This window comes from Hyperolius riggenbachi, chromosome 4, assembly GCF_040937935.1.
Source record: "Hyperolius riggenbachi isolate aHypRig1 chromosome 4, aHypRig1.pri, whole genome shotgun sequence".
NCBI lineage: Eukaryota > Metazoa > Chordata > Amphibia > Anura > Hyperoliidae > Hyperolius > Hyperolius riggenbachi.
The window spans coordinates 23,444,743-23,468,365 of NC_090649.1; the positions used below are offsets into that span (position 1 = coordinate 23,444,743).

Consider the following 23,623-nt stretch of genomic DNA (forward strand, 5'->3'; position numbering starts at 1 on the left):
TGTGCAAGACAGCCCATGTGCAAGACAGCCCATGTGCAAGACAGCCCATGTGCAAGACAACCCATGTGCAAGACAGCCCATGTGCAAGACAACCCATGTGCAAGACAACCCATGTGCAAGACAACCCATGCCTGCTGAGTAACCTGGAACCTCTTATGCATGGCTTTGTTCTCTTACCATGAGTGGTCCCATGCTACTGCATTGGTGCGGTCTGTCAGTGCATCTGTGCAGCATGGCTGTGCTCATTCACGGAAAGCCACAGGGCCACGAAGAAGAAAAAGAGGCAGGTGTCTAACTTTTGGTTTATAAAAGTCAAAGGTTTGCTTTGATGATGAAAAACCATGAGGCGTTTGTGTATTAGAGTAAAAGAAACCCAAAGACTTTTTTTTTTTTCACTTAGCCAAAATCTGAGTACTTAGTTTAGTTAACGCATGTGCCATGTCTCTGTTCCTGAGAGTGTAGATGAGTGGATTAAGCAGTGGAATAAATATACCATATACAATGGCAAGAATCTTATCTTGGTCCGGAAAAAAGTCAGAATGGGGTTTGACATACGCAAAGAATAACGTCCCATAAAAAATTAGCACAACTGTAATATGAGACGTACACGTAGAAATAGCTCTTCTTCTCCCTTCTTCTGATCTGATACGTAAAATGCTCAGGGTAATGTAGACATAGGACACGGCTATGAAAGAGAGGCAGATAACACCAAGGAAAAGGTCCGTCACAAGGGTCACCAGTTCATTGAGAGTGGTGTCGGTGCATGACAATTTCAGCAAGGGTGGGACTTCACAGATGAAATGATTAATGTACAAATCCTTACAGAACGGCAAAGTGAAAGTCAGTGATGTGTGAATAGCTGAACTGAGAGCGCCCATAAGCCAAACACCTGCAGAAGTCTGTAAGCACACTTTGTGGGTTATAATAACTACATAATGCAAAGGATTACAGATGGCCACATAGCGATCAAACGCCATATAGGTAAGAAGAAGCAGCTCTGTAATTTCCACCCATGAAAATATATACAGTTGTGCCGCACATCCGTAAAAGGAGATGGTGAATGAAGCAGTCACAAAGTTATGTAACATCTTGGGAACTGTGGTGGAAATGCAGCAGATGTCGAGGATGGACAGATTGGTCAGGAAGAAGTACATCGGAGTGTGCAGATTGGGACTCATCACAACTGTCAAAATGACGGTGATGTTCCCGATCACGGACATGATGTAGGCAGGCTCGGACAGAGCCGCCGAACCACCGATGATCCCATCGGTGGGCCCCGACTGCCCCTCCTCCTGGGGGCCCCAGAGCTAAGAGGGAGGGGGGCACTAGCGTCGTGACGTTTTTTTTTTTTTTTTTTAAATTTATTAAAAACCTCTTTCCCCCCGGGGGGGCCCCCTCCTATCCTCCCCCTCCCTCACCTCAGAGGGCCCCCCTCCTATTACGAGCGGCGGTAGAGCGGCGGTTACAGCAAAGTTCCGGCGAGGTAAAGCAGAAGATAGAGGTCCAGCTGCCTCCCGGGCTACGCTGTCTCCTCTATGCCGCTCGCACTGCTTCCTGGTTTAGTGCGCGGCAATTACAAAGGAGACAGCGACTGGGAGGCAGCTGGACCTCTATCTTCTGCTTTACCTCGCCGGAAGTTTGCTGTACCCGCCGCTCTCCCGCCGCTCGTAATAGGAGGTGGGCCCTCCGAGAGTCCGAGGTGAGGGAGGGGGAGGATAGGAGGGGGCCCCACCGGGGAAAAGAGCTGCCCTCCCCGCAGCTTGTAACAGGAGGGGGGACACCCAGGTGAGGGGGAGCAAAGGAGTCGGGGCCCCCACTGGCTACCCACCCGGCTACCTAACTGCCCACCCGGCTATCTAACTGCCTACATTCCCACCCGGCTACCTATCTACCCACCCGGCTACCGATCTGCCTACCCTCCCATCCGGCTGCCTAACTGCCCATCCGGCTACCTATCTACCCACCCGGCTACCTAACTGGCTGCCCACCCGGCTACCTATCTACCCACCCAGCTACCTATCTGCCTACCCTCCCACCTGGCTACCTAACTGCCCACCCGGCTACCTAACTGCCTACCCTCCCACCTGGCTACCCTTCTGCCTACCCTCCCACCCGGCTACCTAACTGCCCACCCGGCTACCTAACTGCCTACCCACCCATCCGGCTACCTATCTACCCACCCAGCTACCTATCTGCCTACCCTCCCACCCGGCTGCCTAACTGCCCATCCGGCTACCTATCTACCCACCCGGCTACCTAACTGGCTGCCCACCCGGCTACCTATCTACCCACCCAGCTACCTATCTGCCTACCCTCCCACCCGGCTACCTAACTGCCCACCCGGCTACCTAACTGCCTACCCTCCCACCCGGCTACCCTTCTGCCTACCCTCCCACCCGGCTACCTAACTGTCCACCCGGCTACCTAACTACCTATCTACCCACCCAGCTACCTATCTGCCTACCCTCCCACCCGGCTACCTAATTGCCCACCCGGCTACCTAACTGCCTACCCTCCCACCCGGCTACCTATCTGCCCACCCGGCTACCTATCTGCCCACCCGGCTACCTATCTGCCCACCTGGATACCTATCTACCCACCCAGCTACCTATCTGCCCTCCCGGCTACCTAACTGCCTACCCTCCCACCTGGCTACCTAACTGCCCACCCGGCTACCTATCTACCCACCCAGCTACCTATCTGCCTACCCTCCCACCCGGCTACCTATCTGCCCACCCGGCTACCTATTTACCCACCCAGCTACCTATCTGCCTACCCTCCCACCTGGCTACCTAACTGCCCACCCGGCTACCTAACTGCCCACCCAGCTACCTATCTGCCCACCTGGCTACCTAACTGCCTACCCTCCCACCTGGCTACCTAACTGCCCACCCAGCTACCTATCTGCCTACCCTCCCACCCGGCTACATAACTGCCTACCCGGCTACCTATCTGCCTACCATGCCATGGGCGTCCCTACATAGGGCAAAATGGGGCATGCGCACTCCCCTGGCTAGCTGCTGCCCCCCCTAGCTACCCGGACGTGGCTGGCCCGCCCGCCCTGGGGTGGCAGCGGAGAGAGAAAAGAAGTGGCAGGCACAGCGGCGCTGCCTGCCGCATCACTTAATTCTAAAGGGGGGAGCGAGAGAGGGGGAGCCCCAAGGTGAGGGAAGGGGGAGGGGGAAACGTCCTCCCTTCCCCACCGCTTCTCTTCTCTCTCCGCTGCCACTGAGGACACCTATAGATCTGGCTATTTAAACTGGGGACACCTATAGACCTGTCTATCTATACTGGGGGGCCCTGTCACTACCTAAACTAGTGGCTCCTGTCACTACATACACTGGGGGGGGGGGGGGGGTCCCTGTCACTGCATACACTGGGGGGCTCCTGTCATACCTAAACTGGGGGTACCTGTCACTAACTGAACTGGGGGGGCGCCTGTCAATACCTGAACTGGGGGCACCTGTCACTACCTGAACTGGGGGGCCCTGTCACTACCTAAACTGGGGGCTCCTGTCACTACATACACTGGGGGGGGTCCCTGTCACTGCATACACTGGGGGCTCCTGTCATACCTAAACTGGGGGTACCTGTCACTAACTGAACTGGGGGGGGCGCCTGTCAATACCTGAACTGGGGGCACCTGTCACTACCTGAACTGGGGGGCCCTGTCACTACCTAAACTGGGGGCTCCTGTCACTACATACCCTGGGGGGCACCTGTTACTACCTTAACTGGGGGGCACCTGTCACTACAAACACTGGGTGCTCCTGTCACTACCTAAACTGGGGGGTATCTGTCATTAACTAAACTGGGGGGCTCCTGTCGCTACCTAAACTTGGGGGTCCTGTCACTACCTAAGCTGGGAGGCTCCTGGTGCTACCTAAACTAGGGTGCACCTGTCACTACCTAAACTATCCAGGCCAGCCCAGCATCACCACCAGCCAACCAGCCCAGAATCACTGTCAAAAAGGCCACAGCATCACCACCAACAGTCAGGCCAACATTTACTTCAACCAGCCAAGTACAGCCCAGCATCACCGCCAGGCCGGCCACAGCATCACCGCCAGGCCTTTCAGCCCACACATCATCCCCAATCCAGCCAAAAACAGTATTGCCTGGCACAGCAGCCAGTAGAGGAGAATTCAGAAGCCAGGTGAGAGGTGTATACCATATTAAGTGGGCATTCTGCCTATTTATGTGAAATGCTGTTTATTTATGTGCCTCATGACTGCTGAATTTGTCTTGTTGGGGGCCTCATGGTTACTGAATTTGTCTTGTTGGGGGCCTCATGGTTACTGAATGTCTTGTTGGGGGCCTCATGATTGCTGAATTTGTCTTGTTGGGGGCCTCAAGATTGCTGAATTTGTCTTGTTGGGGGCCTCATGATTGCTGAATTTGTCATGTTGGGGGCCTCATGATTGCTGAATTTGTCTTGTTAGGGGCCTCATGATTGCTGATTTTGTCTTGACGGGGGACCTCATGATTGCTGAATTTGTCTTGTTGAGGGTCACATGATTGCTAACTGCGAGACTATGGAAAAGGCTGAATCATCATCATATGAGACAATAGCTACTTTTTAGCTTTTTAAAACAGAAAATCAAACTGGGAGGTTCTAAAATAAAAAAAAAAGAATACATTTTTCAGGAGTAGGATGGATGAAATTGTTTATCTTCACAGTTTATTTTCAACTTGGATTTTCCATAATGTTCATGTATGAGTTAAAACGTTTTTATTTAGTTTAAATTGCTGTTGCCACTTTGCAATAGATAAGTGACTTTTGGATTGCATTTTGTGGGGGTATCTGCCGTCAACCTGATTGCATTGTGTGGGGGTATCTGCTGTCAACCTGATTGCATTTTGTGGGGGTATCTGCCACCAACCTGATTGCATTGTGTGGGGGTATCTGCCGTCAACCTGATTGCATTTTGTGGGGGTATCTGCTGCCATTTGACTACTTGATGAATTATGAGGCATGTAACTACTTGAATATTTTATCTACAATGTATCTGGTCGGACCTAATCTCTGTGAATAACGCCGCTACTTATTTTGTGTTTTGTATTTTTTTTTTAAGTCTGCCCATGACTCATCATGACCACGCCGATGTTCCAGTGCATGGTGACACCCATTTAGTTTCGCATTTAGACATATCCCTATTGGAGACTGTCCTCAGAATTGCTCACAATCTATTCCCTACCATAAAGTCATGCAAAATTTCTAGAGTACATGTGTATGTGAGCCCAAAATGGGGGGGGGGGAGGAGGAGAGGGGGGTGGGCCCCAGGCTGAAACTTCCTTGGTGGGCCCTTGGTGTCCCAGTCCGACCCTGGATGTAGGTGATGGTAAAGAGACAGAACAATGGCAGGTCTGACTCTGGATGGTACAGGAGACCATAGAGGATGAAATGGGTAGGATGAGACTGGTTACTCTTTGCCATTAAGTTGGTGTATTAAACATCGCTGACCGGTAAGCTCACATAAGTCTTCACATTTCTGCTGGAAGTAACCATCTTGCTGTAAATAATAATTCAATGTGTGCAAATGTTTTTATAAAATTTCAATCTCTGTATAATCTGTGCACATGAATTACAAAGTAAGAAGTTAAAGTAGGAAACTTGAAGAGCCAAAACCTGAACTCTGACCACTTCAGGATCTTGCCAACCAATATGCAAAGTGGCCAACTGATGTGGCCAATCTAAGAACAACTGACTCCTTTCTGACTTTGGTTGATCAGAACTCAACATGACAATACCCAGACGGTCAAGTCCCAAGGCTGCAGCTTACTGCTGCAGCTTTGCTTGCACTGCTGTGTCTGTCCAATCTCCCAAAGCTGTTCCCTTATGCTGGGCATAGACGGTTGGAGAATTCCGACGGTATCGAGCCAGCGGCTCGATGCCGGCGCATCACCGCTCTTCCGTGCGTGCGGATCGATTCCCGCTCGTCCCCGCGGGCATTCTTTATCAACCGCTTGATTCCCTGATATTGTCCGCCCGTGGGGATCGAGTGGGGAATCTATCCGGCGGGTCATCGGACCTGTCGGATATTATCAATCGAGCCATCAGCGGCTCGATTGATAAGGACACAAACGAACCGTCTATGCCCAGAATTACACTGCAGTGTCTGCCTGAAGTCTTGAAGCTGAAACTTACTGCTGTAGCTTTCTGTCGGGTCTGTCCATTTGCCAGTGGATTTAAATGGAGGTGGCCTGATGGAGAATGGTGGCAGCGGTGCCTTTCTCTGCTATGCACAGCTACCGGCTAAGTCCTAAAGCATATCCTGCCAGCAGTGTCAGCCAGCTGGCCCAGAGCAGAGCAACGGATAGACACAGCGGTGGGGGCAGGTGAGCAGAAAATATCCAAATATCTTCATTAGAATGCTGATGAGCTAGGTGGCAGCAATTGTATAGAAGGCTTTGTGACTTGCCCAGCCAGGTCTTGCCATTTATCATTCTGCCTGGCCCAAACCCCAGACTTCAATTTAAACACAACCTTCTTCATTTATTGGCCGCATCAGTTGACCACGTCACGTATTGGCTGGCCAGATCCCAAACTTTCGCACCCTGTAAAGCGGGTAAATGACCGTGAACAGCATTGCATTTTTTGAAGTATAGGATAAAAGAGTTTCTCTACCGGATACTAACTATGAGCCTATTTTGGGAGGTAAGTCCACCTGTACCTCCCATTTTAAACAATTTTTAACTAATTTTATTCTATTTTGGTGCCTCTGTTCGAAAATTATCAAGTATATTTAGTCCAGCCTTGGTGGAGAGGTGCTACCCCTATTTGTTTCACTTTTACAGAGAGTAACAATGTAACCCAGGTGGGGTCAGTTTCATTCTTCCCACCTGCTCTAGTTGCCGTAGTCTGATCCAGAGGCATTGCTAGGATCCCAAGAGATCCGGGGCACTTTTTGGGCACTCCAGACAGAAAATGGGCGTGTCCATGCACAAGAATGTCAGTGTGGTCATGGGTGGAGCCAAATTTACATAAATTTAACAGCAGTCTAAGTAAGCCTGCCCAGCATAATGTTGGATGAAGCCCCCTCTCCAGTATTATAAAAAAATTAAAAATACAGCATATCACATAAATAGGCAGGGTCACTTAAACATAACTAGGCAGAGTTACCTGCCTTCTGTGTTGGCTGGTCTGGGTTTCTGCTGGGTGGGCTGGCTGGCCTGCTGCCAGTCCCCATTAGCATATCCTGGCCTTCTAGTGGACCACCTCCCATGCTCCCACGGGCCTCCCATTGAGGCACCACAACTTCCAGCATGACCCCACAGAAGAACCACAGTTCCCTGTATGCCCCCATAAAGGCATCACAGCACCCAGCATGGCACCACAGCACCCAGTTTGCCCACATACAAGCACCACAGCACCCAGCATACCCCCGATTGATGCACCAAAGCTCCCAGCATGCACATCATTGAGGCACTACAGCTGACTCTGCTTGGGAGACATCTGGGGCACCCCAGAATAGATCCAGGGCATGTGCCACTGATTTTTGGGGCTAGCAACGCCCCTGGTGGGATCCCATGCTGGGACTTTCTGGAAGTAAGCAACTGCGCTCCCATTTGTAACCGACACCTGCACAGTAGCACGGAGTCGCTCGGGTATAGCCAAAAAAGCCAAGCCCGAGTGGCTCTGAGTTATTGCACAGGCACGAGGCATCCTGCAGCTGCACAGTGCAGCCTCTCTTGTTCACAGGAACACGGTTTGCAAACTTCCAGAGGGTCTCAGTGCTGGATCGGCGGTCTCCAAGAGGATTTGAGAAGCCTATGGAGGATCCAAAAGCTTAAGTGACTTTCTCTCTTTTGAAAGTCACAGGTTCTCTTTAAAATGTGTAAAATGTCAAGACAGAACTCATAACACTGTATTAAAGCAAACCTTAAGCAAAAAACAACTTATGATATAATGAATTGGGTGTGTAGTACAGATAAGGAATAGAACATGTCCTGCAGTAAAACCACAAGGTGGGCCATTTATATGGATACACCCTAATAAAATGGGAATGGTTGGTGATATTAACTTCCTGTTTGTGGCACATTAGTATATGGGAAACGTTTAAAGATGGGTGGTGACCATGGCGACCATTTTGAAGTCGGACATTTTGAATCCAACTTTTGTTTTTTTATTAGGAAGAATTAAGAAGGGAATTTCACAAGAAAAACAATGGTGTGCTTGGTTTTAATGTAACTTTATTCTTTCATGAGTTATTTACAAGTTTCTGACCACTTATAAAATGTGTTCAATGTGCTGCCCATTGTGTTGTATTGTCAATGCAACCCTCTTCTCCCACTCTTCACACACTGATAGCAACACCGCAGGCCCACGTCGACCAATCCACTTTCCAGGAAACTGTTCATCTAGGAATGCTCGGACCTGACACCCATAATGTGGTGGTCGTCGTGGGCCAGTTGAATGGCCCCCAAGGTCTCCCGATCTGACCCCCTTAGACTTTTATCTTTGGGGTCATCTGAAGGCAATTGTCTATGCTGTGAAGATACGAGATGTGCAGCACCTGAAACTACGGATACTGGAAGCCTGTGCTAGCATTTCTCCTGCGGTGTTGCTATCAGTGTTTGAAGAGTGGGAGGAGAGGGTACAGATACTGGAAGCCTGTGCTGGCATTTCTCCTGCGGTGTTGTTATCAGTGTGTGAAGAGTGGGAGGAGAGGGTACAGATACTGGAAGCCTGTGCTGGCATTTCTCCTGGGGTGTTGCTATCAGTGTGTGAAGAGTGGGAGGAGAGGGTACAGATACTGGAAGCCTGTGCTGGCATTTCTCCTGCGGTGTTGATATCAGTGTGTGAAGAGTGGGAGGAGAGGGTACAGATACTGGAAGCCTGTGCTGGCATTTCTCCTGCGGTGTTGTTATCAGTGTGTGAAGAGTGGGAGGAGAGGGTACAGATACTGGAAGCCTGTGCTGGCATTTCTCCTGGGGTGTTGCTATCAGTGTGTGAAGAGTGGGAGAAGAGGGTTGCATTGACAATCCAACACAATGAGCAGCACATTGAACACATTTTATAAGTGGTCAGAAATTTGTAAATAACTAATGAAAGAATAAAGTTACATTAAAACCAAGCCCACCATTGTTTTTCTTGTGAAATTCCCAATAAGTTTGATGTGTCACATGACCCTCTTCCTATTGAAAAAACAAAAGTTGGATTCAAAATGTCCGACTTCAAAATGGCCGCCATGGTCACCATCCATCTTTAAAAGTTTCCCCTCTCACATATACTAATGTGCCACAAACAAGAAGTTAATATCACCAACCATTCCCATTATATTAAGGTGTACCCATATAAATGGCCCACCCTGTACTACTACTACTTTGAACTTTCCTGCAGTAAAACTTATCACAACCCATATTTCCCTGTTTCTTGGTTTTTTTAAAGGACAACTGAAGTGAGAAAAATATGGAGGCTGCCATATGTATTTCCTTTTAAACAATACCACTTGCCTGGCTGTCTTGCAGATCTATTTGGCTATTGTAGTGTCTGAATCACACCAGAAACAAGCATGCAGCTAATAATGTCAGACCAGACAATAGTGTCAGAAATACCTGATTTGCTGCATGCTTGTTCAGGGTCTATGGCTGAAAGTATTTAGGTAGAGGTTCAGCGGGATAGCCAGGCAACTGGTATTGCTTAAAAAGAAATAAATATGGCAGCCTCCATATCCCTCTCACTTCAGTTGCCCTTTAAGTGCTTCAGAAAACAGGACTGTCTTGGACCCAAGTTAACCATTTCAGCCACCCAGACGTGAAGCTCACGTCCAGGCGGCTGCTCTAATGTGCTCCCGCGCTTCGGCGCGCTCCCGTGCGTGATCACAGGCGCACCCCCGTGTCCCCACAGTATCCCCCGGTAGCCCTGGGATCAGTGAAAGGGAACATGGTTCCCGATCACCGATCCCTGTCCCCCGCAGAAAAACCGAAGCGCTCACCCGTGAGGCTTCAGTTCTTCTGCCCGGAAAGATTTTCGCATCCCCCTTGTACTTCCCCTTAGCGAGAAGTACAAGGAGGGAAACCAAAAACGAAGGTGGCCATCCTGTGGCCAAATAGTAAAACTACATCTACACATTACAATTTACACTTATAGCAATATTAAAAATTAACTGTTTATGTCCCATACCAAAATATTCCTCAAATAAAATTTTTAATGGAAAAAAAAAAATTACAATAAAAAAAAAAAAGACATAAATAGTTACCTAAGGGTCTGAACTTTTTAAATATGCATTTGAAGGGGATACACTACAAACATTTTTTAAATTATAAGCTTGTAAATAGTGATGGGCGCAAAACGGAAACAATGCACCTTTATTTCCAAATAAAATATTGGCGCCATACATTGTGATAGGGACAGAATTTAAATGGTATAATAACTGAGACATACGGGCAAATAAAATACATAGGTTTTAATTGTGGAGGCATGGATTATTTTAAAGCTATAATGGCCGAAAACTGAGAAATAATGAATTTTTTCCATTTTTTTCTTATTAATCCTGTTAAAATGCATTTACAGTAAAGTGGCTCTTAGCAAAATGTACCACCCAAAGAAAGCCTAATTAGTGGCGGAAAAAACAAGATATAGATCAATAAATTGTGCTAAGTAGTGATAAAGTTATAGGCTAATGAATGGGAGGTGAACATTGCCCCGATTGATAAGGTGAAAAATCCCTGAGGGCTGAAAAGGTTAATGGAATAGATCAGAGAAGCTCTTTTGCATAGATAACAACTGAAGTGTTTTAACTCTTCCTGTCCTGGAAAACAATGCAAGTCTTTTTTGGCGTTTTTTTTTTTTTTTTTTTTTGCTACTAATGTTGCATGACTTAGCTGTACTGTACATACAATTCATTATCGCATACGTTTATTTTCGCTTTAGGTTTACTTTAAAGTGAACCTAAAGCCTGATAAAAAAATGAGATTAACTCACCTGGGGCTTCCCTCAGCCCCCTGCAGCCGATCGGTACCCTCGCAGCTCCGCTCCGATGCCTCTGGACCCGCCGGCGAACACTTCCGGTTTGGCCGTCACCGGCCGACAGGCATGGGAACGCGAGTGATTGTTCGCGTTCCCAGCCTGTATATCACCCCCTATGCTGCTATTGTGACCTCCTGGCCGCAATAGCAGCATAGGGGGCGATATACAGGCTGGGAACGCGAACAATCACTCGCGTTCCCATGCCTGTCGGCCAGTGACGGCCAAACCGGAAGTGTTCGCCGGCGGGTCCAGAGGCATCGGAGCGGAGCTGCGAGGGCACCGATCGGCTGCAGGGGGCTGAGGGAAGCCCCAGGTGAGTTAATCTCATTTTTTTTATCAGGCTTTAGGTTCACTTTAAAGTGTACTGCAGCAAAATGTAGTTTTACTAAGTTTCAAAAACGTTTTTTATTTGAATTTTTTAAAGTCAACTTTCTCAAAAACTACAGTCTTTTTGATTATTTTTTTTTCTACTTGTTCCCTCTTTTTTTGGTTTAACGTTTTTTTTTTGTTTGTTTTTTTTCACTATTTACATAAAAATTGCTCATGACAGCTACATTTGTAATTTCACAAAATATGTGAAAATATTTATGGATTACACAAAATAAATTAAATTTCAAACTCAAAATTGCAAGTAATCGTAAATTGTGAAATTTTACATGAAATTTGGCATGAGCGAAATTAGCATATTATGATCATCCCTACCACAAAGCAACCCAAAGCACACATTAAAGCGGAATATAACCCTGCATTTCAACTTTGCTCTAAAACATTATTTACAGTATATTATATGCAACCAGCATTTTTTTTTTACTAGACCAGCATTGGAAGGGTTACACACAGAGCTTTAAAGTTCCTGGAGATTTCTGCAGACGCATCTGAACTTGAGTTGGATACTTTTTGTTTACACAAATGTATCTAAGTGTTTATTGTGACTCATCTCTCTCACTGAGAAGGAGTTGGAGGACAGCCAAAGAGTGTGTAACATTTCTAAATATATACATCTAACTAAATAGAATGTAACTATCTGAACGTCTGCACGGAACTTAAAACCTCTGTGTTTAACCCTTCCAATGCTGGTCTAGTAAAAAAAATATGCTTTTTGCATATAATATGCTGTAAATAATGTTTTAGAGCAAAGTTGAAATGCAGGGTTATATTCCGCTTTAAGAGGAACGTTCTTTAAATTGTAAGTTTGCATGGGCAGGGCTCTCTCACCATTGTGTGTCTTGGGATTTGTTACACATTTCATAGCTTGCTCTCTGTTGTACATTTTAATCATCATGTTACATCTGTCAGTGTAATCACCAATTCTGTATTTTGTACCAGTGTCCATATTTGGTGTATATCTTTCTGTATCATTATGTATCCCTTGTTTGTTTTCTTACTTTGTACAGAGCCACGGAATATGTTGGCGCTTTATAAATCAATAATAATGATAATGATAATGATAATAATCTTGTGAATCAAGTCCATTATATGTTGATAAAAGATAAGAAGATAAAACAACCTGCAAACAACTTTAAATTTTGCAAACTTTTTGTGACCACACACTGAGAAAACTAACACTGCTAAAATGATGTAATTTAGATGAAAAAATAAATATCAGTCAATAAAAACTGCTTTTCCAGTGGCTATTTTAAGTACTAAATAAAATTTTATTCGACTAATATACTTTTATGAAATACATTTTATTTAGAAAAAAAAGTTTTAGCGATTTTTTTGGGGGGGGGGGGTGGCGGGGGGTCATTACCAATGAATTCATAGTTTTTGATAATAATTGCAACAAGACTCAAGATATGGTTTGAAAATGTTTTTTTTTTCAGATATCATTCTCAGTGATTTCAAGATCTTTCTGACATATATATCTCTGTATTTACAGAAAAATCATAGCCAGCCAGGCTGCAAATCATCCATAGATGTTGGATAACACAACTGCGCGAGTGAATATTATTGTCGAAGTACGCAGAATGTCAAGATTTGGGTTATAAAAACACGAGTGGCCCTAAGGAAATGAACCTAGGGATTCAGGGAATAGAATTTGTAAGACTTAAGCAACTCCCGGGAATAGTTCAGGGAAATGTATTTGAGAATAAAATACAATTATCTGAACCACTTTAATTATATTTACAGGACATATCATGTATATATATATATATATATATATATATATATATATATATATATATATATATATATATGAAAAATTTGAAGTGAAAAAAAAAACACGTTATGGGAAGCACTACTACCAATAGCAGCAAACACTGAAGTAAAAAAAAAAAAAAAAAAAAAAAAATTAAATAAATAAATATATAAATAAAATTATATATATATGTTGCGGCCAGAACCCGAAGTTTGGCCACTTCTAGTTCTGGCCAGCCACTTCGGGTTCTGGCCGGTCAATGCGCGAAGTGGCCGCTGCGCTGCAGCCAATGTTATAAATGGAATTATTCCTGTAACATCAATGTATCTTCTGGCCGCAGCGCAGCGGCCAAACATATAACAACTTCGTTAATTTATTGCAATTCAGCCGGCGGCAATGTAACAATTCAAGCCGCCGGCTTTTTCTCTGCCTCTCTCTCCTTCTCCCCCCCGCCTCTCTCTCCTCCCCCCCGCCTCTCTCGCTTTTCTATGGGCAGCCGGCGGGGACACGCGTGTCCCCCCGGAGTCGTTCGTCGCGGCAGGGTTATCCTGGGTGCTGGCAGAAGCGATGTCTGCAGCCTCCCCGCTCTGCTGCCCTGGCGCCACGAACGACTCTCGGAGACACGCATGTCCCCGCCGGCTGCCCATAGGAGGAGAGAGAGGCAGAGAAAAAGCCGGCAGCTTGAATTGTTACATTGCCGCCGGCTGAATTGCAATAAATTAATGAAGTTGTTCTACGTTTGGCCGCTGCGCTGCGGCCAGAAGATACATTAATGACAGAGGAATCAATCCATTTCTAACATTGGCCGCAGCGCAGCGGCCACTTCGCGCATTGGACGGCCAGAACCCGAAGTGGCCGGCCAGAACTAGAAGTGGCCAAACTTCGGGTTCTGGCCGTAACAAAGAAAATGTAAATTTGCCACCATATTTAAAGATGCTGCATGCGCTCGACACCAGGGGGCACATGCAGCATCATCAGAGGAAGATGCCAGGGAACATGTGATCACTGAGGGCAAGAAGCAACGAATGCAGAAGAACGGAGATTACTGCCTGCGATTGCCGAGAAGACGTTGGGAATGCGCTCACAAGCAAGCCCCGAAGAGCTGGGAGCTCATCCTTGCTGTTACTAGCTATTTTTTTATGGTCAAGTCAGGCTATTCCTTAACATTTGGGAAGTTACTTTGGTTAGCGCATGTGCCATATCTCTGTTCCTGAGAGTGTAGATGAGTGGATTAAGCAGTGGAATAAATATACCATATACAATGGCAAGAATCTTATCTTGGTCCGGAAAAAAGTCAGAATGGGGTTTGACATATGCAAAGAATAACGTCCCATAAAAAATCAGCACAACCGTAATATGAGAAGTACACGTAGAAATAGCTCTTCTTCTCCCTTCTTCTGATCTGATACGTAAAATGCTCAGGATAATGAAGACATAGGACACGGCTATGAAAGATAGGCACATAACACCAAGGAAAAGGTCTGTCACAAGAGTCACCAGTTCATTAAGAGTGGTGTCGGTGCATGACAATTTCAGCAAGGGTGGGATTTCACAGAAGAAATGATTAATGTACAAATCATTACAGAAAGACAAAGTGAAAGTCAGTGATGTGTGAATAGCTGAACTGAGAGCGCCCATAAGCCAAACACCCACAGAAGTCTGCAGGCAAACTTTGTGGGTTATAATAACTACGTAATGCAATGGATTGCAGATGGCCACATAGCGATCAAACGCCATATAGGTAAGAAGAAGCAGCTCTGTAATTTCCACCCATGTAAATATATACAGTTGTACAGCACATCCATGAAAGGAGATGGTGAATGAAGCAGTCACAAAGTTATGTAACATCTTGGGAACTGTGGTGGAAATGCAGCAGATGTCGAGGATGGACAGATTGGTCAGGAAGAAGTACATCGGAGTGTGCAGATTGGGACTCATCACAACTGTAAAAATGACGGTGATGTTCCCGATCACAGACATGATGTAGGTGATGGTAAAGAGACAGAACAATGGCAGGTCTGACTCTGGATGGTACAGAAGACCACAGAGGATGAAATGGGTAGGATGAGACTGGTTCCTTTTTGCCATTAAGATGGTGTATTAAGCATCACTGACCGGTAAGCTCACATAAGTCTTCACATTTCAGCTGGAAGTGACCATCTTACTGTAAATAATAATTCAATGTTTTTATAAAATTTCAATCTCTGTTCTCTGTATAATGTGTGCACATGAATTAAAAAGTAAGGAGTTAAAGAAGCTAACATGCATAGCCAGAACCTGAAATTTGACCTCTTTTGGCCGGCCAATACATATAGTGGCCAACTCATAACTCCTTTCTGACTTTGGCCGACCAGAACAGAACATGACAAGACCCAGCCAGCCAAGTCGCAAAGCTGCAGCTTACCACTGCAGCTTTCCTTACGCCGCTGTGTCTGCCCAATGTCCCAAAGCTCTTCTCTTACACTGCTGTGTCTGCCTAAAGTCCTGAAGCAGAAACTTACTGCTGTAGCTTACTGCCATGTCTGTCAATCCGCAGTGGATTTGAGTGGAGCTGGCCTTCCCATGCTATGCACTGGCCAAGCCCTAAAGCTTTACCTGCCAGCAGTGTCAGCAGGGCCGGGCCGAGGCATAGGCTGGAGAGGCTCCAGCCTCAGGGCGCAGTGTAGGAAGGGGCGCACAATTCATTCAGCTGTCATTCCTAATTGTGTTTGAAGCAGAAATAAATAAGAAAAGGGGATACATGGCAGTGACTGCAAGCCAGATAACTAGATATTAAGGTGTTGGGGACATTGTGGGCCCTGTGGCCCTCTTAGTCTAATAGCAATCAGTGTGTGACAGCTGGGGTGGGAGGGATGGAGGGGCGCACTTTGGTGTCTCAGCCTTGGGTGCTGGAGGACCTTGTCTCAGCTCTGAGTGTCAGCCAGCTGGCCTAGATCAAAGCAATGGTAGACACAGCGGTGGGGACAGGTGAGTAGAAAACAGATGCAAATACCTGAATCACAATGCTGCTGAGCTTGCTGGCTGCCGCTCTATAGAAGGCTTTTCGCACTTGGCCAGCCAACTAATATGATCCTGCAGTAAAGCAGAGGAGGGTTTAGGTTTGTAAGGTAATAACCATTTACCATTCTTGGACGTGACTCTCAGACCTGATTTGCCTCCTTAGAGAAAATCTGTAACTAAAAAAATCTCCCCTGGGGGGGGTACTCACCTCGGGTGGGGGAAGCCTCCAGATATTATCGAGGCTTCCCCCGTCCTCCTCTGTCCCACGGCGGCAGTGATAAAGCTCCCCGAATGGTGGGGATGTAAATATTTACCTTCCCGACTCCAGCGCAGGTGCAGTATTGGCTCTCCGCTTGGAGATAGGAGGAAATAGCTGATCTCTGTGGATTCTCTCTACTGCGCAGGCACAAGTCTCCTGTGCCTGCATAGTAGAGCAGACCCGACAGAGATCGGCTATTTCCACCTATTTCCAAATGGACAACAACAGTGCCCCCGCTGGAGCCAGAAAAGGTAAATATTGCACAGCCTGACAAATTGTGGCTGTGCATTCTGTGGGCTGCAGTGAGGCCACTGTGGGATAGAGGAGGACGGGGGAAGCCTCAATAGGATCCAGAGGTTTCCCCCTACTGAGGTGAGTACCCCCCAGGGCAACTTTTTTTCGTTACAGAGTCTCTTTAAAAATTTCTGGAATTGAGAATAACATCCCGCACTTAATCCACACGTGTGCCCTGCCGTTCCCATGCATGTAAAAGCTTAAAATGATTGATGTATTGAAAGTTTTTTTTAAAACAGTTTAAAAAGTTTAAAGTGACAGATTCCCATTAAATAATGTGTTCCCCCCCCCACCCCCACCCCCGGGATTAACTTTTAAAAGCCAGCAAAAGCACCCCTCCATGTTGACAGAGTGTTTTTTCAGGGATGGTCGTAGTCAGCCAAGTTCGCTACGCTGGTACTACGCATCGTTTTACGCAATTACGATTCCCCAAACTACGGCTTCGAAATCAAATATTCTCTTTGTATGCATTTCGTAGACTACATGTTAAAATACGCAATTACGCATAGTGCGAAGCGTAATGTATGCGGTTGCTTATGCCCGTATGCAGAAAATTGTACGCAATAATTCCTCTTTAAATGCTTATACCAGGAACCCTTCTATGCGTACATTACCCTTTCCAATGCGTAAATTTGTAAGCATACAATCGCATGTGGAAAATTAGACGCGAGTAACGCATTCGTAGTTCACTACGCAATACACATGTTAACTGCGCATAGTGGGTGTAAGCTACGTGTAGCGGTACTTCTCTACGCGTAAATTCGTAAGCGTAGTTTTGAAACGTCACCTACGAACTACGATGCGTAGATGCGAACTACGATGCGTAAATTCGCACTGGCGTAGTTTCTGCTCATCCCTGTGTATTTTGGTACACTACTACCTCCCATTTTAAACAATTTTAACTCATTTTATTCCATTTTAGTGCCTCTGTGCAAAAATAATCAAGTTTTGTTAGTCCAGCCTTGGTGGAGAGGAGTTACCCCAATCTGTTTCACTTCTACAAAGAGTGACATTTTAACCCAGATTGGGTCGGGTTCATTCTCCCCACCTGCTCTTACAGTAGTTGCCGTAGTGGGATGCCATGCTGGGACTTTCTGTAAGTACACAACTGCGCTTCCATCTGTGACCACCACCTGCATAGTAGCACAGAGCCACTCGGGTATAGCCAAAAAAGCCAACCCGAGCCGCTCTGAGTTACTGCACAGGCACAAGGCAGCCTCTCTCTCTCTCAGGGCAGGACCACGGTTGCAAACTTCTCGGCACGGTGGTCTCAAAGAGGATTGGGAAGACTGTGGAGGATCCAGAAGCTTCACTCTACCGAGGTAAGTATATGACTCTCTCTCTTTCTTAAGTCACAGGTTTGCTTCAAAATGTGTATACAGAACTCAGTATATTTTAAAGGAAACCTGAAGCGGAGAAAAGGTATGATATAATGAATGATATGCATAGTATGAATAAGGAATATAACTTAAAGGATACCCGAACTGAAATGTGACATGATGAGATAGACATGTGTATGTACAGTGCCTAGCACACAAATAACTATGCTGTGGTCCTTTTTTTTCTTTCTCTGCCGAAAAGAGTTAAATATCAGGTATGTAAGTGGCTGACTCAATCTTGACTCAGACAGGAAGTGACTACAGTGTGACCCTCACTGATAAGAAATTCCAACTATAAAACACTTTCCTAGCAGAAAATGGCTTCTGAGAACAAAAAAGAGGTAAAAAAGGGGCATTTCTTATCAGTAAGGGTCACACTGTAGTCACTTCCTGTCTGAGTCAGGACTGAGTCAGCCACTTACATACCTGATATTTAACTCTTTCAGGCAGAGAAAGAAAAAAAGAAACACAGCATAGTTATTTGTGTGCTAGGCACTGTACATACACATGTCTCTCTCATTATGTCACATTTCAATTCGGGTTTCCTTTAAGCAGCAAAGAAAAGTCTCATATTTTTATTTTCAGTTTCATAGCTTTTTTTTATAATGTAACATTCTGTTATATTTGCAGTTTACAAACCAAACTCTGTATTTTAAACTATAAAACAGAGCAAACTATAAAACAGAGCAGAGCTAATAACCCTTTATTTTAACGGTACTTAGCATGTGCAAACATCTGAACTCAGCCACACACAAGTATAATGCACAACACGCTGCACTTTCATTTACCGTGCAGCGTTATACTCCAACGCAACGTGGGCACTGTGAACAGCCCATTGATTTTCCAGTGCTGTGAGTTGGGCTGCGTTACAGGCTGCTCTAAGTACGCCCGTAACGTCCCATTGAAAGCAGCCTTAAAAAATAGTCAATAACTGCTTTTCCAGTGGTTATTTTAAATACTAAATGAAACATTTATTCAACAAATATACTTTTATGAAATACATTTTGTTTAGAAAAAAAAAGGTTTAGTATTTTTTTTTTTAGCTCATTACCAAGGAATTTATATTTTTGGAGTTGTTGAAGGTGATGTGATCATCAAAACATTTAACAAATGCTACAAGACATTTTGAAAAAAAAAAATTCCAGATATAATTCTCAGTAATTTCAAAAAAATCTTTCTGACAAATATACTATAAAATATATATACTATACTATAAAATCATAACCTGCCAGGCTGCAAAATATCCATACAGTAGATGTTGGATAGCACAATTGCTCAAGTCAATATAATTATTAAAGTAGACAGGATACAAACATTTGGTTTATATAAACATTAGAGGCTCCTCCAAGGAGATAATCCTGGGGATTCAGGGAATTTATCAAGATATAAGCAACTCAAGGGAATAATTTGGAGAAATGTATTTGAAAAAAAAATGCAATTATCTGAAATATTTTAATTATATTTACAGGATATATCACTAATATATTTTTCTGTTGCCTTTTACAGATAATTTATGACATTTTATCTCACTCAATGTTCCTTACTAGTATCTAATATTACTACTAAGCCTAACTTGGGGTGAACGTATTACCCGTTAGTATAATTTTAGGGTGGTAGAGAAATCCAAGCATAGAAAGGCGAAATGTACAAACTCAATGCAGATAGGTTCCTGGATGAGTTTCAGTACTGTGGCTCTAGGAAATGTGACGTGAGAATGCTCACCATTGAACCCCCACTGCCACTCACACTGACACACTGTTCAGAGATTCTTTAACTGGTCATAAATACAACTATTTCCCTTGCTTTATAGAGTGCTTTAAAGGAATACTGTAGGGAGGGTAGGTGAAAAAAAGAGTTGAACTTACCCGAGGCTTCTAATGGTCCCCCGCAGACTTCCTGTGCCCGTGCAGCCACTCACCGATGCTCCGGACCCCGCCTCCAGCTCACTTCTGGAATTTCCGACTTTAAAGTTGGAAAACCACTGCGCCTGCATGGCTGCACCCTCCTTCCTGCTGACATCACCAGGAGTGTATTGTGCAGGCCCAGTATGGTCGGCGCTTGCGCAGTACGCTCCTAGTGACGTCAGAATGAGCAAGGACACACAGGCGCAGGGTTTTTTTCCGACTATAAAGTCTGGAATTCCAGAAGTGAACCGGAGGCGGGGGCGGAGCATCAGTGAGTGGCTGCGCGGGCACAGGATGTATGCGGGGGACCATTAGAAGCCCCGGGTAAGTTCAACTCATTTTCCCTCTACCCCCTACAGTAGTCCTTTAAAGAGTACTTAAAGGAATACTATCAATAACCAAGTGTTCTAAAATGACAATGTACAAATAATGTTTAAGTAGCTGTGTAAACATTTTCTTACTATTCATGTTAAATATCTGAGGCAAAAGCTTTTTTAGTTGTGTGTAAATTTTAGCTGCATTGGAATGATTTATTTGCAAAAGCTGAATCTCTGCTTCAATATTACACAGCCAGTGCTGTTCTTTGCATGTGAGACTACAGAGTTATATGAAAAGTCTTTGGGTGTCAGGTTTCACACTGTCGGGCTATTATGTCATACAAACTATAACAGGAAGTAATAGAAATAATTTAAGGCTACTTTAAACAGGAGGAGTCTTAAATATGATATGCCCAACCCTAAGTTCAATAGCGAGTTTTCTCAATACATTGATACAAAGAGTGAAAAGTCAGGACAACTATTTTAAAATAATTAATTTATTACAGGGACAGCTAGTTAGGCTGTTGTTTAGCTTGCTCCACGCTAAAATTTATTGCTAACAGCAACCCTAAAAACTTCTTTTGAAGGCTAATATCGTTCTGCTGTGGTTTTCTTTGTTGTTGTTGTGTGTGTGATGCTGCCTACAGCCCACAGTCCATGCAGCTGGGCCTTGTAGTCCTCCAATAGCTTGTTCTATCCTTATTACTAGCCAGCGCACTTCTCATTAGCAGTGCATAGCTTCCAACTGTATTTGTGATTGAACTATAGCAAATATGTGTATGTGGCACTGCATACAGCCCACAGTCCACACAGCTGGGCCTTGAAGTCCTCCAGTATCTTGTTCTATCCTTATTACAAGTCAGCACACTATCATTAGCAGTGCATAGCTTCCAACTGTATTTGTGATTGAACTATAGCAAATATGTGTATGTGGCACTGCATACAGCCCACAGTCCACACAGCTGGGCCTTGAAGTCTTCCAGTATCTTGTTCTATCCTTATTACAAGTCAACACACTATCATTAGCAGTGCATAGCTTCCAACTGTATTTGTGATTGAACTATAGCATATTTGTGTGTGTGTGTGATGCTGCATACAGCCTACAGTCCACAATGAAGCAATACCTATATGAGTGTGTTGGGGGCACACCCAAGATAATAAGGTTGTTGCTTCATTGTAGACAGACCAAATTTGATCAGCTGGACAGTCACTGTTGTTCTGTCATTGAACTACCTCAGCCCGCCCATATGTGCTGGAAAACCGCCATCATCTGCACTCTCGCCACTGTACGCATGAGCAAGGCCATCACTAAACAAACATTGCCACCGAGAGGACTGACATTTATGTCCTGGCGGTTTCAACTAATGACAACCTTTTGCGGCTTTTTGCAGTGTGTTAAACAGTGAGTTTGGTCTGTCAGTGTGAAACAGTACACTACTTACACTACCTGATCCATGTATACACACGTAAGATGTTTTAAAGAACTTTATGCCTCCAATTTAGGAATGTAATGTGATTTATGCCCTTTGGGGATTATAACCCTACTCTTCGTCAAATACATAATTTTCCGAGGGACTGTTGGCAAGTATCCCACTCGGGCATGCCTCCCTCCAGGTGTTAGACCCCTTAAAGGGAAAGTTCAGGCTCTTCTGCGCTCCAACGACGGGCTCTTCTGCGTTCCACGCGGGCGCGCTGACGTCATTGGACGTCCTCCGGGCTGTACTGCGCAGGCGCAGAACTACCCCCCGTGAGGCGCAGATTGGAGCGCAGAAGAGCTTGACCTGGAAGCCGGGCCTGGCCAGGTCAGGTCGGCCCCCGGAGACAACCGGGAGCCTCCAGAGTGGCGGCGAGGGCACCTCCAGCCTGCCACAGGCTGGAGGAAGCCCCAGGTAAGTGGATATGGATTTTTATTTTTTTTTCCCACACCCTGAACCTTCCCTTTAAAACAAGTTTTCCATCACTTTTGTAGCCAAAAACTGTCCCTGTATGTTTTAAAATTTTCAAGCCCATTGAAGTCTATGGCAGATTGCCCGGTTCGCGCAATTTCAAACTTTTGCAAAAATTTACATTTGCGGTTCGCAAACTCAAAATCTGATGTTCGGGCCTTCTCTGTTAACCAATAAGATCATAAATCACAGAAATGTAACCATAAGATACCATACATTTTTACCTTACTGCAAGGCCTGATTATAACGCTCCCTCTACCTTGCAGACAAAGGAAAAATATGGAAGCGAGTAGCTTGTTTAAAAACTCCAATATACAACCAAGAATAGCATCTATTTCAATTTGCTGTAAACTGTTAATTTATAAAGTAAAATGTAATTTGAGGACAAAGGAAAGAATGCAAATTTTGACCTGATCTGTTAAGGAAACTTTTATATTAACCAATCTCTTTCCTTATTAATGCTTAAACGACAAAAAAATGGAAACCGAGAGCCCAATCTAACGTAGTATTTGTGATGAAACTGAAATCATTTTTAGTGTAAGAAATATACTCAGAAGTGTGGGTTACCTCAAAGGCAAGCACTGATCGGACAGGTGGGGAGAATTAGGACCTGACCCCACTCAGGTTTAAAATAGTCGCTCTCTGTAGATAGAAAAAAGGGTTGGGGGGACCCCCTCCACCAAAGGGTGGACTAGATGTGTACACACGGATATAACAGACGCGATAAAGTAGGATAAAACTGTTTAAAAACCGCTTAAAAGGAAGGGGGCGGGTGGATGCACCTCCCTCAGGTAAACAATGATCAGGCAAAATAAGCCGTTAAATGTATAACTATGATATTTATTAAAACAAGTCTCCAGATGTGCTGATCACGCGGAAAGTCCGGCAGGATAACGGGGCACTCGATGTGCCTATAAGGTCGCATGGGTTGTGACCTTAATGACGCAACATGCATCGTTAAGGTCGCACCAGATGCAATCTTATAGGCGCATCGGGTGTCCCGTTATCGTCGCACCGCGATGCGACGTTACGCGTGCACCACGCTGTGCGCGTGCAGAGTTTTACCCACCGGACTTTCCACGCGAGTGTAGGACATCACGCCTAAACTAAGTTTAGGCGTGTTGCAGGGCTTTTCACAAGCGTGCTAATACTTAGCACTACTTTGTGAATCAAGCCCATAGAATCAACGAATATCAAAGCATACAGCTTAAAGGGCTATAATATAATAGAGATTCACAATTACCAATCATATGGAACATAGGATCCTGCCGGGCCAATGGTGTCACCCCGATCTTTTCAGACTGGAACCGTCTGTAAGCCATCTGGTATGGCAGAGCGTTTAGCAATAGGCTTTTTAGATATGAGAGTGTGTGTGAGAGTCTGGGAGTCTCCCCTTCCTTCAGAGTGTGAGA

At 45.1% G+C, this 23,623-nt stretch overlaps 2 protein-coding genes across 2 annotated transcripts; both read right to left on the minus strand.

The window, feature by feature from the left end:
* Positions 1-392: 392 nt before the first annotated feature.
* Positions 393-1,220, minus strand: LOC137504575 (olfactory receptor 2G3-like). Its single transcript, XM_068233156.1, has one exon. The coding sequence runs from the start codon at positions 1,218-1,220 to the stop codon at positions 393-395; it is 828 nt and encodes a 275-aa protein (XP_068089257.1).
* A 13,035-nt stretch (positions 1,221-14,255) lies between these two features.
* Positions 14,256-15,200, minus strand: LOC137504576 (olfactory receptor 5I1-like). Its single transcript, XM_068233157.1, has one exon. It carries the CDS (start codon positions 15,198-15,200, stop codon positions 14,256-14,258), a length of 945 nt encoding a protein of 314 aa, XP_068089258.1.
* Between the last annotated feature and the right edge of the window lie 8,423 nt (positions 15,201-23,623).